This window comes from Uloborus diversus, chromosome 10, assembly GCF_026930045.1.
Source record: "Uloborus diversus isolate 005 chromosome 10, Udiv.v.3.1, whole genome shotgun sequence".
Taxonomy (NCBI): domain Eukaryota; kingdom Metazoa; phylum Arthropoda; class Arachnida; order Araneae; family Uloboridae; genus Uloborus; species Uloborus diversus.
In genome coordinates, this window is record NC_072740.1 from 50883096 (window position 1) to 50901997 (window position 18902).

An 18902-nucleotide genomic window follows, 5' to 3' on the forward strand; every position below is an offset into this window, starting at 1 on the left:
ACAATGAAGCATTTTCAAAGGAAGCTTCAGAAGACATTAACTGGCATAAAATTTAAGAAAAAAAATGAAAAGATACATTTGATTATTTTTCCTCTAAAGTGGAGCAGGGGCAGAGTTACACCTTATAACACCACTTATAAATGTGTATTCGGACTTATGTTACATAATTGTTTTCTTTTGTGTTCAAGTCATGGAATGTAATTAAGATGGCTTAATCTTACTAAGACACATTTATGTGGGGAGCAAAAAGTAACGTCATGAGTTCAGAATTATAACTTATAGAGAATAGAAGATTGATCATTCAGAATGAATAACAACTTATAATACACAAATAAACAAGTTTTAAAAAGAACTGGGTAAAAAAAGCCGAAGGGTTTTTCAATACTAGATCTCAAGAAAATTTGAGATAATAATATGAAGTATCATATTTAGTATTGCAAAAAACACCTTCCAAATTGAAAATCTTATTTCCAACACATAAGGAGGGGGGGGGGGGGTTTAACATTTCTATATAAATAAGCATAGGAACTCAAAAGTAATCGTGAACTTTTGGAACAAAAAATAATACAAATATATGTATGAAATATATCGTGAAATCTAGTTTTACTTTTATAGAAGCAATAAAAATGCATTGTATGACATTGTATAAATGCAATAAAAATATTTAATCCAATGAGGATTTAAGAATTAAAAACTTTAACTTATAATAGATATTGGGAAAATTCAACTGAAAATGCAATACCAAAAATTATTTTCATAATTGAAATGCAAAATCAGAATCATCAAAGTATTTATATTTTACCATCATTAGTTTTACAATACTTTTAGTAAAATAATAAAAATCAGTAAACAAGCTAGTGATTTCGGGTTAGCAATGCCAAGTTCCTTTTTCTAAAAACCTTTGTTACATTCTAAAGGTTTTGAACAGAGTTGCAGTTAAAACAGATTCAGAAATTTTACCATTAAAATAATTTTCTTGTATTCAAGAAACAATGAAATGCACCAATAATAAACATTAACTTTAAGGTTAATATTTATAACAGTTTTATTAAAATATAGTAGTTCAAAAAAGTTTTTTTATGCAAGTAAATGAAACACAAAAATTGCTTACAAAATGGAAAATGTCATTCTTGCTTCATGCAAAAAATCTTTTCTCTCTTTTAACAAAAATCTTTGCAACTAAAAAGAAGATTAAATTTTAAAATTAATCTGTCACATAACACTTTTCATAAAGTTTATAACTTATAAAAGAACAATTTGCTTTGCACACTGATAATTTTTCTATCAATATAATCAAATGAGCTCCCTAACTTGCAGAACTGATTTTTTTAAAAAAATGCATTGAATTGATGTTGACAATGGTAGTAACATGATCATAAATTTGTAAATAGACATAATATACAACAACAAAAAATAACAAAAACAAAAATAGCTTTAGTTTTATATGCTGCCATTCCCATATAAAAGGAAAAAACTTTTAAAAAAGCATCAATTTTTTTCTCTGCAACAACAGACTAATATAAAAATCTATTTTTTTTTTACAAATGATGATAAAACAATGAAATGCTTCATAAGAATACCTGTCTCGAAAAAATTTTTGTACAAAAGAATATTTGTCAACAATGTTAAATGATATAATGGCTATTATTAAAAAAAAAAAACTTACTTTTCAGTATTTTTTGTTAGTTTATGTAATGTTGCCTCTTAAAATGAAAGAGAAAATTATTTTTGTTTCATTCCGCATAATATGTGAATTTAAACCAAAGAAATTTAGTAAATGGCATAACAGATAAAAATAATCCATTTGAAACTGCTGGGCATTTCTATTTTACATCTGCAATTTCGTTTAAAGTATTAGAATATCTATGCAAAAATATCAGTTGATGTAAACCAATAAAATGTAATAAGTGGCACAACAAACATAAAGGATTCGTTTAAGTTTGCTGCATATTTTTTCATTTCAATCCGAAATTAGAACATATAAGGAAGAATAGCAAGGGGCGAAAACCAATGGAATACGGCGATAGAGCAAATTTAAAGTTTAAAAATATTAATCAAAACAGTATATTTCAGTTGTTTCCATCCCCCCCCCCATAGCAAAAGCAACCTATGAACATAAAAACTGACAAATGTACAACATGACAAACAATATTTTACAATTATTTACATTTTGAGATAACAATAACAATAATATAAAAAAAAAGACTATGCTCTTAGAGGTTCTATTGTGATACAATGATTTGAAAATTCAACATTGCAATCTATTAGGACTAGGTCTAAAGACAAAACAATTAGTTTTGGATTAAACATATTCAATAAAAAATTGCAGAAAATACTACTCTACAATATTTTACATAAAACAGCTACTAAAAATAAAAGTATAGTATAAATAAATATGGCTGGATAATTTGTCTAAAAGCAATTTTCTGTTTTCATGTTTCAGCGCTCTTCGTCAGTCGAGTTAGAAAAAATGTTCCAAATGCATTTTTTAAAGTTGTTCCTAAACCCTAAAAAAAAAGACAACATATCAACTTATTTCAACAATCAAATTATTTATAAACTTCACACTCAGAAGATATACATTTTAGAACTTAAAAAAAATAAAATAAAAAGCAGGATAAATATTCTGTAACAAAAATATTTGCAAAATCTTAAGAATTTTTTAAATTTGTTGAAAGTTCTTAACCACATTTGTGACAACTGCAAAAAAAAGCCAAAATAATATTTATTTTTAAAAAAAAGAAAGAAATAGCATAAACATAACATTACAGTTACAATAAAGAGTTCTTCAAAAGGATTTATCAAATTTAATTGAAGTTAAATTTGTTTGTTGATATAACAGGGAAACCTATGTGTGATATTTATATATAGTCAAGGTTGGACAAATCCTGGGCCTCAGGTCGTCCGAGCAACTGAAAGAAAAAACCTCGAATAGCCCTTTCAGAACAGGAGAAAAAAACCCCAACATGAATATAATCCCTTATCTAGAAAATTATTACAACACCCTTTTGCTACTGTTGTCTAAAAATTTGAAGTAAATTGATACTTTGCAAGTAAAGTAATATTGACACTTGTAAAAGTTTACATGGCTCAATCAACTTTTCAAATATTATCCAGAACAACGTAATATATGTTTTACATAAACTGATATAAAAAATGAATAAATTAATAGTTAAAATTTTATCCAGAAATGAAGATATCAGTTATTTAGTTTTCAGTAAGTTCAGAAAGTTTTTGATTTATAAGAAAACAGAATGGTACCTACACATATACAGTTGTAGCATATTTATATTTTTTAAAGCATTCTAAACTGAAGAAGCAATTCTTTTTGAAGATATATTTTACTCATTTACTTTTTATTCAACACTTGAGTTTTAGAAGTGTTAGGCATAAACGTCTCTTAGCCACGAATAGTAAAGTTTATCCATCAACTTATCACAAGGTAAAGGAAAGAATATGTATTGTTACAAACAGTACGTTTAGCAGTAAGTTACCACCCCTAAGCCAGGGGTAAGGCAGAACTACATGCAATATAAGATAAATAAATACTTTTGTGCTGAACAATAAAGTAAGAAAAACAGCGTTAAAAAAAGCACAAATTTGTCGGATGTCTTTTCATCCATAAGCTCATTGCTTTTTGCATTGAAAAAGGCGTTTCCCTGTAACGCCGAAACACGTGTCTGCTGTAATTGGTAAATTTGTGCTTTTTTTCAACGTTGTTTTTCTTACTTTATATGCAATATAAAAGACAGCCTGGTTATCACATCTGGAGACTATAGTTTTGTTCTTGTTAGAACTCATCAGTCTGGAATAGTGATTAACTGAGCTGGAGGCAGATGTCATCTCATTGAAGCACAAACTGGTAAGTAAAGTAGATTTATCTCACCAATGAGTGTCTGCAGCGTCATGCAGTTTGATTTGAAAATTGAAGGCAAAGCTTGAGTATTTAGCAGTAACTTACTGCCTCTAAGCCAGGGCTAAGGCAGAACTACATGCAATATACACGGTGTGCAATATACCTGGTGGACACTCGCTGGTGAGAAAATTACTTTATTTACCAGTTTGTTGGCGCTCTCCCCTTCAATGAGATGACATCCGCCTCCAGCTCGGTTCTTCACAATGCCATATCGATGACAGTCTGGAATAGTGACTGAGAATGGGTTCTTCACTATTCTAGACTATCAAGAACGAAACCACAGCCTCTGGATGTGATAACCGGGCTGTCTGGTATATTGCAGTATGTTATTTATAACTGCATAACTAGAACACTATTTCCTTGAAAGGCAAAACAGCATTTATTCACTTGATATGAATATTCACTGAATATTCATTTCTGTTTTACTAGCCTCTGGGCGGAATTCAAGGTAGTATAACATCATATGGAAGTTTCAAAAACAATTCTTAGGTATGGGTGACTCATGATATGCTCTGATGTTCGTCTGCTTTGGGCAGGTATTGCATGCTAATATTGTGTTGTACTTAATCTGCATGCAGTATGTGATTCTAGGTTCGTTGTTAATCACCCTGCTCTGTGAAGCAGGTATGCAGACACTAGCTTGCTGGTTGGCCTTGTTCTTTGGTTACAGTCAGCTCGACATGAGATAGGAATGTCGTGTCAGGCAGTTATTGTTAGATAGTCATGCATTTACATTTAAGTTAGCGTATTAGGATTATCTTACGTATTAAAAGCAACTGGTACTTAAAATGTGTATATAGTTTCAACGGCTTAAGGTCAACTGCTTGTTAGGTTGAGGTGGATAACTTAGTCAAATTCTATCTGTTTTTATGATTTACAGTTGCTATCTATTTTTAAATTTTACATAATAAATGTTATTGTTATTTACCCAGTTTCTGAACTCATTCAAGACTGATGCTCTAGAAATATAGGAAGGAATAATGAGGAATCAATTCTAAAATAAAAGTTACTCAAAAAGAAGAACATAAGTTTTTTGAATAGTTCAAGTCAAAAAATTTTGCACTGATTCAGAATCGAATTCATCTGGTGAATAATATTTTTTCCTAGTGACAAAGATTTAGCTATTTTTGTCGAACTCTGCTCATTGATATTTAAATTCTAACAATACCAGTTACAATTCATAGTTTTTCAGAAGTATAATAAATTAAAATTGAAGTTCAATGGGTTTGCTAAAGTCAGACATATAGCTAGGATGTTATTTAAAATGTGAAAATACCCCTTGACCTTTTTTAGAGGAGTGAAATATATGAAAAGAGTGAAGATTATATAGTGATCAATTTCATAAATAAAAACAAAAAACCCGACTGCGTAAAAACCAAAAAAACTAAAAAGAAAAAATATAAGCCCAGTAGTTTAGAATTTTATAAAGTATTATGGAATAACTACTCCATTGAAATTTTTTTCTGATCACTCCACACACATAAGACAAATCATAAATTCAAAAGCAGAATAGAAGGATCAACAGTCGGGGCCCATTCCTTTTTGACCAGTCAAGGAACCCCGTAAAATTTGAATGGGCCCCGACTGTTGATCCTTCTATTCTGCTTTTGAATTTATGATTATCTTATCTTATGATAATCTTATGTGTGTATCGATTATAAAACTATTTCAATGGAGTAGTTATTCAGTAGTACTTGATAACATTCTAAATTACTTGACTTATATATATTTTTATAATTTTTTTTTGGTTTTTATGCAGTCGGGTTTTTTGTTTTTATTTAATAATTTTGTATTTCACTTTTTAGTTAATTTTCATTGACTTAGTTATTAAGATCATAAGACGGCAAATTTCAAAATCTTGTCCTTTTATTGAGAAAGTTGATATAGTGAGGATTATTAAGTAACTTGCGTTGGTCTAAACTACTGATTATTAGTCCCTCTAGGGACTTTACTCCGCTTAAAGCTACATATGCTTGATCTTTATCGAAAATGCGCGAACTTAAGTCAACCACAGATATATTAACAGCGTGGAAAAGTCGTCAATCAAATCTTTCTCCCAAAACTAAAAAAGCCTGTTAAGAGAGCACAGGTTGCGAAACTCAGTCCCCTGAATCACGACAAAAAAAATGCAACATATTACAGATGAAAATCAAATTAGTAGACTTAGTAAACAAAAAATTCAGATAGCGAAAACTCTACCTGCATTTGTTGAAAGCTGTGTAGCACGCAGGTAGCATGCAACACAATCCGGAACTGACAAACAGGCTATTGGTTGTTGATATGGTGAATTTTAATTACTGTCATGTGTTTAGTGACACTCCCAAGGTTAAGACAAATCGATTGATGTAAGATTCATCAAAATAGGCCAAGGGGATTAGCCTATATAATGCCACATAAGAGCAAACATACATACATAGACTCATAAACACATTACCCTCCTTTGCGTTGCATACACAGTCGGGTAAAAACAAACTTTCTAAAGAAATGGAAAATGACAGGGAAAGACGAGATATGTACTATTTTGATTTTTTGCATTTAGAATGTTTGACATTTTGTATTTAAAAAACTAACAAAAGTTTTACAAAATCTAATTGCTTCTTTTTAGCTGTTTTTTTTAATGCTAAATTTTTATTTAAAGTATACTTGACTAAATTTTTGAAGTATATTTTCAATTTTGAATGAGTCAAAATATATATATATATAAAGTACATCTCAAGCAAGAAAACCGATACTGCCTCGAGTATGAAAACTTGCAAGTCAGGCCGTGACCACAGCTTGTTTACAAGAACAAACACAATCACATTAATGAAACAAATCAAGTGATTGAATAAGGAATAAATATACAAATTAAATTACTGACTATCTAACAATAAATCATCCCAAAAAGTTGTTTGAACAAAAAAATTTGAAAAGCCTAAAGTTCAAAAAAAAAAGTTATATCCCTCATCCCTTTAAAAAATAACCAAGTGAGCACATATGATCATTCTGAGACAATGCAAATAACAATCCAACAAATTTAGTTGACACTGATTTTTAAAATATGACACGTAAAGGGATTGAACCCAAAAGGGGACTATTTCTATGCCTTCGAAAAAACTGCACTCTAATGAAAATACTTTTAATAAAATACAAATACATTTCTAACCTTTCTTTGTGCTTCCATTTTTTTTCGATCAGCATCTTGTCTATGAGCATCTAAGCACTTTTGGTAACGTAACTATAGATGAATTTAAAAGAAAAATTAATACTTAACAAAATATTTCCAAAAAATGTTTTCAAACTATAATGTCATAGATAAAATTATACATACTTTACAAGCTGCTTCAATAGTTTTGCATAGTGCTCCTGATGAAGGCTCACAATGAAAAACATGAGCTACAAAATCATCTTGAGCAGTATGAACTATAAACCCACAATTCCTAAAGAAGAAACATATCATGATCATTATATATGATTCATTACAGCATAACAATTTCACTTTTAGTGGCTACTGAAATCAGTTCACACTAGTGGCGCGACATCAATGTTCAAACGTTCAAAGCATCAATGTTACAAATTAAAACACTGATGTTCTAAAACATTGAATGTTTTAATGTATATTCCAGCATAATATACTCTAAAAAATGTTTTAATGCTAGAACTAAATTCACAGTGATCAGTTAATTAAGAAGTTTTTTGAATTGTCAAATAAAAGATAATAATAATAATTATTATTGAAATTCCTAATTAAGTAATACAGCTATGGAAAAAATTATAAGGACACGTTAAAAAATGAGTATTATATATTAAAGTAATCATCAACAGCTAACAAATTAAGCATAATTCACCACTTTTAATTCGGAAACATTGGAAACCTGTTAGTAGAAAATTAAATTATAGCAAAATTGTTTATTCACATGTTAAGACAAATGCATTATGCAAAACATGGAAAAAAGTATAAGGACAAGAGCAAATATGTCCCGAAATAAATTAATATTCAACAAAATCATTTAAAACTTTTTTTCAATAACACCACAATTTAATAGCACCTTCACTTAAGTGCCATTCACTCACTAGTAAAGGAACAACAAATTCATTAAAATTTGATTCTAGTAGTTACATCTAACTGATATTAGACTTTATTCCCATAAAAATACTTTGGAGACTGTAACACACTATTCAATCGAGATATCCTCTACCTAAATCTTGATTGCGACCCTTTTTCGACTGCACGATGGCCGATGCAGCATGAGTTTCAGAGAGCGACAAAATCATAGCTGGAGGATAGGAGCAGTTTCTGTTGTCAATACACTGAGGTCTACTTCCGTATCCTACATAGTCTACTTCCACACGGATCTTCCTTCCCAGGTGAACAAGAAATCAGATGCACCGGCTTATTTGAAACAATTGGCTTTAAAAGTGATAAATATCCCTGAGGACTCTATTATAATGTATATGGATGGTAGTAAGGATGAACGTAACTGCTCTGGTAGGGGTGTTTATATTTTATTCCAAAGGTGTGCAACAAAATTAAGCAGAAGAAATCCAGACTGTTGCTCAGTTTTTAGAAGCGAGCTTATTGCTATCGATGAGGGGCTCGGTTCAATTTTGTATTTTCCCGGCTCTTCAGCCGTTTGGATTCTGTCAGATAGCCGAAGTTCCATCCAGTATCTCTCTAATTGGCATAAAGTGGATGATGGTACTGGTAAAGTCAGACCAAACAACGTAAGTAGAAGCACAAATTTATAAATTACAGCAGACACGTGTTTCGGCGTTACAGGGAACGCCTTTTTCAATGCAAAAATAATGAGCTTATGGATGAAAAGACATCCGACAAAAGCCAAGAGCAGATAAGCATGCAGCTTAAAAGATAAAAACAGCGGATTAGCCAAACACCAATGACAAAGTTATAAACCTTTCAGGAACCAATAGGAATGCAAGCAAAGGTGGTTTTCCATTCTGCTTTTCCTTTCTTGCGGTTCACGGTTATTGACAATTTCTTTTCTTTTTGTTTAAGCTTCGGCTTAATCCTTGTCCAATTGAATTCTTTCTTTCTGGGTTCGTACCTAAGCGAAAGCTCCTGACCTTTGCTTGCATTCCTATTGGTTCCTGAAAGGTTTATAACTTTGTCATTGGTGTTTGGCTAATCCGCTGTTTTTATCTTTTAAGCTGCATGCTTATCTGCTCTTGGCTTTTGTCGGATGTCTTTTCATCCGTAAGCTCATTATTTTTGCATTGAAAAAGGCGTTCCCTGTAACGCCGAAACACGTGTCTGCTGTAATTTATAAATTTGTGCTTCTACTTACGTTGTTTGGTCTGACTTTACTATTCAGCACAAAGGTATTTATTTATCTTGATGGTACTGGTGTTTCTATTATTAACAAACTAGAGCATATTTCTTCTTTTCGAGAGGTGCATTTACAGTGGATTCCATCTCACGTTCATGTACACGGTAACGAGATGGCCGATATCTTGGCTAAAAAAGGGACTGGTGAGCCATTATATACACCTGATTCTTTGACTTACTTGGAGCTATTTTCTAAGGCTAAAAGAGATGCAAAGTCCTCCTGGACTGTCCCTCCCACCCATAATTGGTACCAGGCGAAGTGCCCGGGAGGTGCATTATCTCTCAAGTGTGGTAGGCGAGATCAGACAACCATCACTAGGCTCATTAGTGGACACCTAAAATCATTGACTTATTGCAGTGGAAAAAAGACTTTTCCAACCTGTGTGAAGTGTGCCGACCATCAGGCCACCCCCGAACATATACTGAACTGTCTGGGACTTTCAAGATTGGATCTTTTGGCGGATCCAATGTTGGTGTTTTTGAGAGTGACGAATTTCATAGACCTGGTTTAGCGCTGCTAAACACCGGAGATTTGCAACAACAACATAAAAATACTCTCAAATGAGGAAGTAAATTATGATTATTCAGTTTTTATGCATTTTATTTTATTTAACTTTAAAAACCGGTGTGAGGGAATGATGGATTCAAAAAACCTTCCCTGTTTTTCTGCTTTTATATAGATTCCAAGAATAAATTTTCAACAACTGAAAGATGCAATATGCTATAATATTTTTCTTGGTTGCTATCTGTAAATTACTAGACTTTTCAGTTAAAACTTTTTTTATTTCGTTGTGATTCTGTGAAGTGAATTGACTGTTGTGAGCGAATGACAACACCTGCTAAGGACAAACTTAAAAACAATTCCATGAACAAATTTTTGCTGAAAATTTAATTTTAAATCATTTTTTAACTTAAGTTATTCAATGTATGAAATAAAAATATGAACTTATAGTTCGCTTGCTAAAAATAATTTTTACTTAATTTTTATTGATAAGTGAGGAAATGACATTTTGGGTACTTTAGACACACATTAAAGACTTTTAAAATAAAATATTGAAAATTTTCTGTATGTATCTTTTTAAACTCTATTCCGAAAAGTATTTAAACCCCTAATAATATGCATGAGTCATAAAAAAATTGTAAATAATCACAGGAACATGAAAATGACAGTTTCTCTGAGAATGACCCTTACAAAATAAAAAACAGGTGTTGAAGGTAAAAAAAATACTGAAACATACTTAACATTCTTGCCAATCCCAAGAAATGATAAAAATCTCACTCGGCATTCAGCTAACTGCTTTCCTTCTTCCTAAAACATTCAAATAAAACAACTATTAAAAAATTATTAGGTCTATTTCATACATTTGTAGAGAAAAGAAAGAAAAAACTTATTTTTATATAACATTGCATAACATCAAAAAATAAAATCAATAATTATACTGAAAAGACAGTTTAAATTTTAAGAGCAAACATATGAAGGAAAAAGGTCGAGAAATAGTCCTTAAACCGAACAGCCTTAACATGTAAATATGGAATGCTTAGTACTTTTGGATAGAAAGTATGTTTCAAGGAAAAGAATAAGTGTCAGCTAGACATTATCTGAAATAATATAATATTACTGAATAAATAGAATTAAAAAACAGTAATAACAAAAATGTATTTCATCACTGATGCAAGGAACAAAAGCAGTAGCACAGCTAAGAATTAATAGTTATCATGCAAGTCACAGCAAAAAATAAAAATAAAAAAAAAATTAAAATAGCTCATTCAAAGCAATTAGATGATTGCTGTGGTTTCAACAAAAATACTAGTACAAACTTCTAATTTTGCACTGCAAAACAATGTCTGTCAAAACTGCTCATGCAGAAATGTTGTGATTAAAAGAAAACTAATGTACATAGAATGCCACACAGACAATATAAAATACTATCTCATAATTGATGTCAATTCAGTAACACATATAAGAAAACATTGGGTGTGATTTTCTTTCATCTACCTCTATAATTATTTAATATCCTTCGTGATAAATGATCATTTTAGTTCATTGTAAATTTTATAAAAAATCTTCATACAAGAGAATTATTTAATAAAATCGATGATCTTACTCCTAGTTCTGATATTGTAATTGTAGATGGAGCTACAGCAACATTAACATATTTGTATTCAGATAATGGTAGTGAAGACGTAAGCTGCTCAATAGCATCATTCAAAATTTCAACTCCAGTGGCCTTTTTAACATTGATAGATCCCAGATAATGCACTTTCAGAACCTTTTTTGGTTCTTCCATTGGTGTAGGGAAAAATGGACCTGGAAACATATACACATATAAATACACAAATAACAATGCAGAAAAATAAATTGGAAACAAATAAGGAGATATTAAATCGGATATTTAAAAGAATATTACAATTTACAACTATTACAAATTAAAGTACAACTATTTTGAAAAAAAAAAGTACATGAAACAGTTCTTACAAACAAAAGAAAAACTAATAAAGAAATAATATGACAATTTCAAATACATATGCTTTGCAAATCATAGTGAAAGAATGCATGCAAATTATAATGGTATGAATATTTGTTAGAATTTAACATCCTGAATGACTTATTATTATTATTATTATTATTATTATATGATGGTAATTAAATAACATCCAAAATAAAATATAGTTTTGAAACTTTTATCATTAAGGCATGATTTAGGTTTTTTAAACACCTTAAACTACAGTACAATTTTCATTTTAGTGGAGTCACCATATGTTTCAAAATAAATACACAATCGTTTTAAATCAACATCATATATATGGAAGACTGCAGAAATGTAAAACTCATTTACATTAATAAAAACAAGTTATATTACCTGCGCATTAGAAAATTTTTAAAAAGTTACACGAAATGAATGAAATCAACTAATAATTAAACTTATTTTAAATGGAAGCAAATATTAACAAAATTTCAAACGTGTCAAAATGCAAACATTAATACAGAAAATATACCAAAATTGGAAAAAATACCAGTGTGAGTAAGTACGTAAAAATAGTACAGCATGTATACATGCACAAATAAAATATATTAAAAAGAGTTTTAAAAAATCTAGCTCTTTTTAACTCATTTTATTTGAACATGTATACATGTTGTCATATTTTTACGAACTTATTTCATTGTACAAAGTTTTCAACTGCTTCTTTTACATACCAGTGTAAGTATTAGAATCTGAATGCTGAAACTGGTGCTGTTCCATAGGCAAGTCAGTAGGCCTTGTAGGGGTTCCACGCAAACTGTTTGAATTTTCACTCTTCTTCAGCAATATTGCTTCATTACCTTTCTCCATGCTGCGTTGAAGGCTTTTTTCAATCATTATCTTTTTGCAGATGTCTCTCAATGTGTTAGCAATGATTCGTGCTGGTATGTCACAACGAAATACATGGCACATGTGTTTCTTTGTAACACGATCACGAGCCACATATGCAAAATCTCTAAATATAAGATAAAGATAAATTAATTGAAAACTCTAGTAAATTGGCTAACATGGAAGAATATCTTATGTAACAAAGTAATAGCAATCATACAGATTAATTTTCAAGCTCATAAAACGAAATATGAAATGGTTGAAATACGAAAAAATACATTACCTTTCTCTGTAGCAGGAGCAGGAATGAGTAAAAAAGATACAAAAAAATGCCATTAAAATTTCATACAGACAACATAAAACTGAGTATTTATTATGATATTTACACATTTAAAGCAAAACGTTTTGTAAACTAAAGGGTGTCCCAAAATTAACGCAAGATTTGAATTTGCCTCCATTTTTGCCAAAAATTGTTGGCAGCCATGATAAAATAACAATATGACAGCTGAGAGTTAAGGATTAGTAAAAATAGAGTGTTATGCTACCATAAAGATAGTGAAACAATTCAATTACTGCATGAAGCATTTCCTAGTCGTGTACTCTTTCGTTTCAGTGATCAGAATTGGCACCCTAGATTGTGTGATTTAACATCATTAGATTTCTTCTTATGGGGTTATTTGAAGTCAAAGATTTATGTCAACAAATCCCTCAACAAACCCGTGCATTACCCTGTTACAATATTGAACGCCAATAACAGTAACTGCTTGACCAGTCTCAACTTTCATTATTTTTGAAATAATAGTTCAATAAGGAAACGAGTTATATCATATAACACTCCATTTTTAATGACCCTAAACTCTCAGCTGTCAAATTGTTCTTTTTTTTGAGTTGCCAGCGATTTTCTGGAAAAATGGCGGCAAATTCAAATATGGTGTTAATTTTGGGACGCCCTTTAGAAGGTATCTTTCAAAATGTAGATAAGTAAAAAAATAAACATTGTAGAACGGTCAAAGATTAAATTATTTACGAGAACATATTGAACATCTGTCAAAAAGATTATTTCGGATGTAATAGTTTTGGACATTAGTCAGAATGATCAAAATAAAATGATCAGAATGCCAGAATGAAATAGTTCCAAAAAAACTTCATGGAATATTGTCAAAAAGAGGTGTTTCATATGTTTGGTACACTCAACTGTGATTTATGTTCAGTAACACAAAACAAAAATCAATAATTCTGACTTTGCTATAAAATGTGGCAACTCTTCAAATAAAAATAACAATACATATAGCTTGAACTTGCTACCATTAAATATTAACATCAAATGCAGGACAGCCAAAATCAATAGCAAAATATTGAAGCTAAAGTTTACACCTATTTTTAAAAGTATATTTAGCTGAAGTAATTTATATACAAGAAATAACTAAATATAAAATGTCATGCAGAAATTGAGATTTAAGTATTACATTAGATAAACTCATTACACTATATAAATTACATTTGGTAAGATTTTAAAGCATTGCAGACAAAATAGACGAAATTTCTAGATCTGATGATAGCCAAAGTTTTCCCAGTACTTTCAGTTCTGTGATGACTAAATAAAACTATGAATATTTCCCCTACCCTTAACCTGTTCGGGAAGAACGACGCGTCTTTGAGTCAGCGTTAGGTGTTCTTCAGAGACGAAAAACGCATCCGTACCTTACGGTAAGTAGTACGCAGCCGGCCTAACGATGCTATTCTGCGTTTTGGATTTGGAACGAAATGTTTACTATTAGATGGCATTACTTATCCATGTTCCGTTCAAATGATTGCTCTCCTGCATTAGTATTTCTCTGTCTGAATGGGGTTTGTCAAGTGTCTGTGATTTATTGGATTTCGTGAAAGAAAATATAAACATGTGCTCGCAAGTGAGAAGGGAAACGTATACTCATTTTGAAGTGGCTCTTTATAGTTTCGGTTCCATTTATAATGGGATTGGAGGGGAGATATTCCTGCAAGGGGTTTTACTTTTATGTTCATTTGGTAACCATGGTGAACACGTTATCTTTCTGAGGAGGAATTATCTTAATTTATGACTGATCCATCTATGGATCTTTTGGGTCACACTGAAACAACTATAAATTATTTTTGTTGGAGTTCTTCATACAGTAGTTACTTTTGAAAATCATATGCTGAAAAAGAACGCAAAAAAAGACGGAGATGTGTAATTTGCTCAAAGCAGAATAAAAGACGTATGAGTACTACGTATGAGTGTATAATGCTCATTGCGCATTTATCCGTGCTTTGAAATTTTTCATGCAGCTTTAAAATATTAATTGTTACAATATTCTTCAAGTATTTCATAATATTAAGCGCAAATATTTTTCCTGTTCTGTAGAAAATATATTGTTTAATTTTGGTACTTTTAGTTATTGTAAAAAACAATATATTTTGCATTTTTATTGTTAAATATCAATTATTTTCAGCCAATTTTTTGTTATGATTGAAATTTTTATATATTTTATCATACATTAAAAAATAGTTTCATTTCTGCTTAAAGTATACATTTTATCCATTATTATGTATGCATACTTTCCGAAATTGCGTATTAGGTTTAGCGGGAGAAATTGCCCCGACCTGTACGCAGTTCGAGTGTAACAGCCGCCATCCTGAGGGAGCGCTATCTTCTGCGAACTGCCGTCCCGAACGGGTTAAAGATCTCAAGGAATTGGGGTGATTGCAGCTAGTGCAAGATCCAGAGTGATAGAATCTCTGCCAGCAACACATTAAAATCATTAAATTTATACAATAAAGTAATTATTTACTTCAAACTCAATTTCTCAATCTTATTAACTAGGTATCTCTTCTCAGGATAACTTTTTTTTTAGACAGTAATATTTAAAGAAGAAATTAAATTTTAACTTTAGTATTATTCTATAAATTTTGATGACTAAACTTGATGTTAGTATTTTATTTCGTTGTTTTTAATTTGTATTTTCACTGTCAGAAATTAGTTTTAACCTCATTCTACTTCAGGCAAAAGTGATGAAAAAAAAAACTAGATTTAACCATGTTATCTTAATTTTTATATTTTAAACATTATATAGTCTAAACTCAATGTAGTTAACAATGAACAGGAATGAAAATATACTTGAAGAGTTTTAAAATAAGTATACAGTTCATCTAATTATTTATTCAGTATAAAGATCCTTTTCATAGAAAAAATTCAGAAATTGGCGGTAATATAAAATTGGCAGCCAGATATGATAGAGTTCAAAAGAAGAAACTTGGCAGTAAACAATTTAAGACACAGGGGAGAGGAGGAACTAGGTGTAATTTCCGCATTGAAGTTTATTGAAAAGAGTATGATATTAAAACTTATCATTTGGAATATGGTAATGTCCTGGAAAAGTTCAGAAACAATAAATTAAATTTGGATTTCACCAGGTCAACTTGCAATCACTTGAGGTGTTTTTGCTGTTCTGAGGGTGCCTAAGAGATTATGAATCAGTTACCTTTAGGTTATTGTTTCAAGCTACAAGGCCCTCCCACATTTAAAATCTTTACTGATTCTTCCACATCACAAATCATTTAGGTTTCTTGTTTTCATTCATGTAATTCCTAGTTAACATTTATTCAACAGTATCAGGAACTTTGAATAGCACTGCTCATAAAAGTTTGAAGGCAAGCAAAGTGATGCTTCACTTCCATATTAATATCTTCTAATAAATGTACTGCACATTTCTAATGCAAGCCATTGATTTTCCAGAGCAGAACAGGGATATATTAGACTGCAATGTTTCTTGACAATAAGAGAAATAAACTGTCAGCTAGCTAAAAAAGTAGTTTCCAGCAGGATGTCTGAATTTTGAGTGAAATGAGATACTTGAGTGAAATGAGATTTTAGAAATAATCAGGGTTCATACTCAATTTCAAAAATAAAATGAAGGAGTTTTGAAGGAGTAAAATGAGATTTTGAAGGAGTACTAATGGGCTGTCATTAAATGTCGCACTTTTTTTCAACATATTTGACCCTCTTCCCCCTTTATCACAAAATGCCACTTAACCTAACTCCTTCTCTTGTCACATGTCATATTTTTTATAAACATCTTGTTACAATAACTGTCTGTATAACAATAACATATTTATGTATTTTTAAATATTTAAATAACTAGAAAGTTGCCTGTCAAGGTATGATGGGAGAGTGCTTCTACATTTGAAAAAAGCCATTGCCTCGTTTGGTGATATTTTGATAGTTGACCATTTTAACCCTAAATCCAGTGGATTAACCCTAAACTCCAGTAGATAGTGTTTTATGTTGACCATTTTTACGTTTCTTCATTCTCCTAAAACGAGTCTCACCAGTAAAACAGTTCAGCCCTATCAAAATAAAGCATTTCCCTGCATTTTAAACTTTACCAAAACATATTATCAAATTATCATTCCATGGTGCTAGTTTCATTGTTGATGTCGCGTCAGCGTTACTCAATCATTGGCTATTACATTTATGAGGATAATAATACAATCTGACTTTTGCTGCTGAAGTGGAGGGGAGAACAATAATAATAAAACTTGAAAAAATAGCCAAGCACCATTTAAGCATGTTTTACTTCACTTATGAAATGTCCCAGTCAGTTTCACCTTCAACTTTTGTGACTTAACTATGATCAATTTGTAAATCAAATCTTTATGAAAAAAAAATTAAATTACTACATTAAAACTGCCTTTATACAATCGCCCTAGGGACTAAGTTGTCGATCGAAGTATTTTAAGTTACTGTCATAGAGGAAGATTGTGCAGTCTTGAACTAAAAAAGAAGGAGTTTTGAAGGAGTTAAAACCGAAATGAAGGAAACTGAAGGGCCCTTCAAAAAATTTTCCTAAATGAAGGAGTATTGGAGGAGTTTTGAAGGAGCGTACGAACCCTGGTTAAACCCATCCATATATCAAGTTTTTTGTCATAACTTTTGTAAGTAGTTAAATATTTTCAATTTTATGAGGAGTGCAGCAAGGAGTAGTATATTCATTAGAATCAAGCATGCTAACCATCAAAAGCTAAAAAAAAAGTTGGAGTTATTCTACAACTCTCAAAATATGTAGTTAGTAAGTGTGAAGTTTTATCTATCAATTTGCTTTTTCTTCCACATGTCATGACATCAGTGTCAAAAAACACCAAGCTCCTATAGTACTAAACCCATACACACACACATATAAAGATATACACAGGTTAGATGTTCTTAACAGATGAGCAAAAAATTAATTTCACATTTTTATGTGTCTCAGCTCCTATTCCTTTTCCTTGAGGGTTAGTAAGCAATTTTTTTTTTTTTTTTAATAATGACATGCCTTAAAGAGGGTTAAGAAATAAATAAAAATTCCTAAATATTTTGAAATATAATTATTAATTGCATTTAAAGGTTAAAAAAAAAAAAAAAACTACAGTATGAAATAGAACTGCTTAGCTAGAACACTAAATTGTTATAGTAAAAGGTTGAATAGCTTTTTGACGATGAATGTTTTAAACAAGATAGAAAATGGCTGCAATTATCATTTAGAACATGTAATAGGGCCTCTTGCACCTCATTCTGTGTTGAATTTTTGTTGCATCAATTCATAAACTCTATTACTCATTACACAATATCAGTTATGACTCTATGGTTCTGAATAATGTAGAGCTATATTAATATTCACGAAGATAATTCCAGACAGCAGGATCAAGAAGAGCCATAAAATAGGAAGATATTTCAAGCAACATGAAAATTTTAATGTTTATCCAATACTAAGTTATGCAGTTCTTTGTGAGTAAATTCAGTTATTTTCTTTAAATTAAACCGGAGTACTTGCAGTAACAATCAGTTTCTTCAAATACTTTAGCTGCTAAACTTTTCGTTCAACAGAAATTGCATTATCAAGCATAGATATAATGAGCTATGAAGATTTACAAAGTATTTCAGAAAAAGTTTTAAGAATAAGATATTTAATACTAACCTCCCATTATCACGACCAACTCCCCAAACTCTAATAGTATGAATGGGTTGGGTGTTCAATACAGTTAAATCCTGAGTATCCATTAACCTTAATGAATAATCATCTAAATCCATAAACAAATCCTTACCCTAAAAACAAGGAATGTAGTCTTACTAAAGAACAAAAAAAGTCACAAGTGTATGATTCTTATGAATATTCAACAAAAAAATGTTACAAAAGCAGTTGAAAAAAAAGTTTAAGTTTCTAAAATATCATTCAAAGAAATTCTTAAATAAAAAAATTGAAATATAAATTAAAAAAAAAGCACCTTCATAAAAGACATTACACACATACATATACAA

General features: G+C 30.6%; 1 protein-coding gene across 1 annotated transcript in view; it reads right to left on the minus strand.

Annotated features, from left to right (window-relative positions):
• Nucleotides 1–2407: 2407 nt before the first annotated feature.
• The window catches only part of LOC129230999 (protein Fe65 homolog), a 130204-nt gene continuing 113709 nt past the window's right edge, over nt 2408–18902 (minus strand). The window contains exons 9-16 of the mRNA XM_054865243.1: nt 18562–18689; nt 12876–12881; nt 12439–12719; nt 11348–11550; nt 10481–10551; nt 7227–7335; nt 7062–7133; nt 2408–2507 (exon numbers count right to left, since the gene is read on the minus strand). Coding sequence (XP_054721218.1) covers nt 2433–2507; nt 7062–7133; nt 7227–7335; nt 10481–10551; nt 11348–11550; nt 12439–12719; nt 12876–12881; nt 18562–18689 — 945 coding nt within the window. The 3' untranslated portion in view covers nt 2408–2432. The remainder of the gene's footprint in view (nt 2508–7061; nt 7134–7226; nt 7336–10480; nt 10552–11347; nt 11551–12438; nt 12720–12875; nt 12882–18561; nt 18690–18902) is intronic.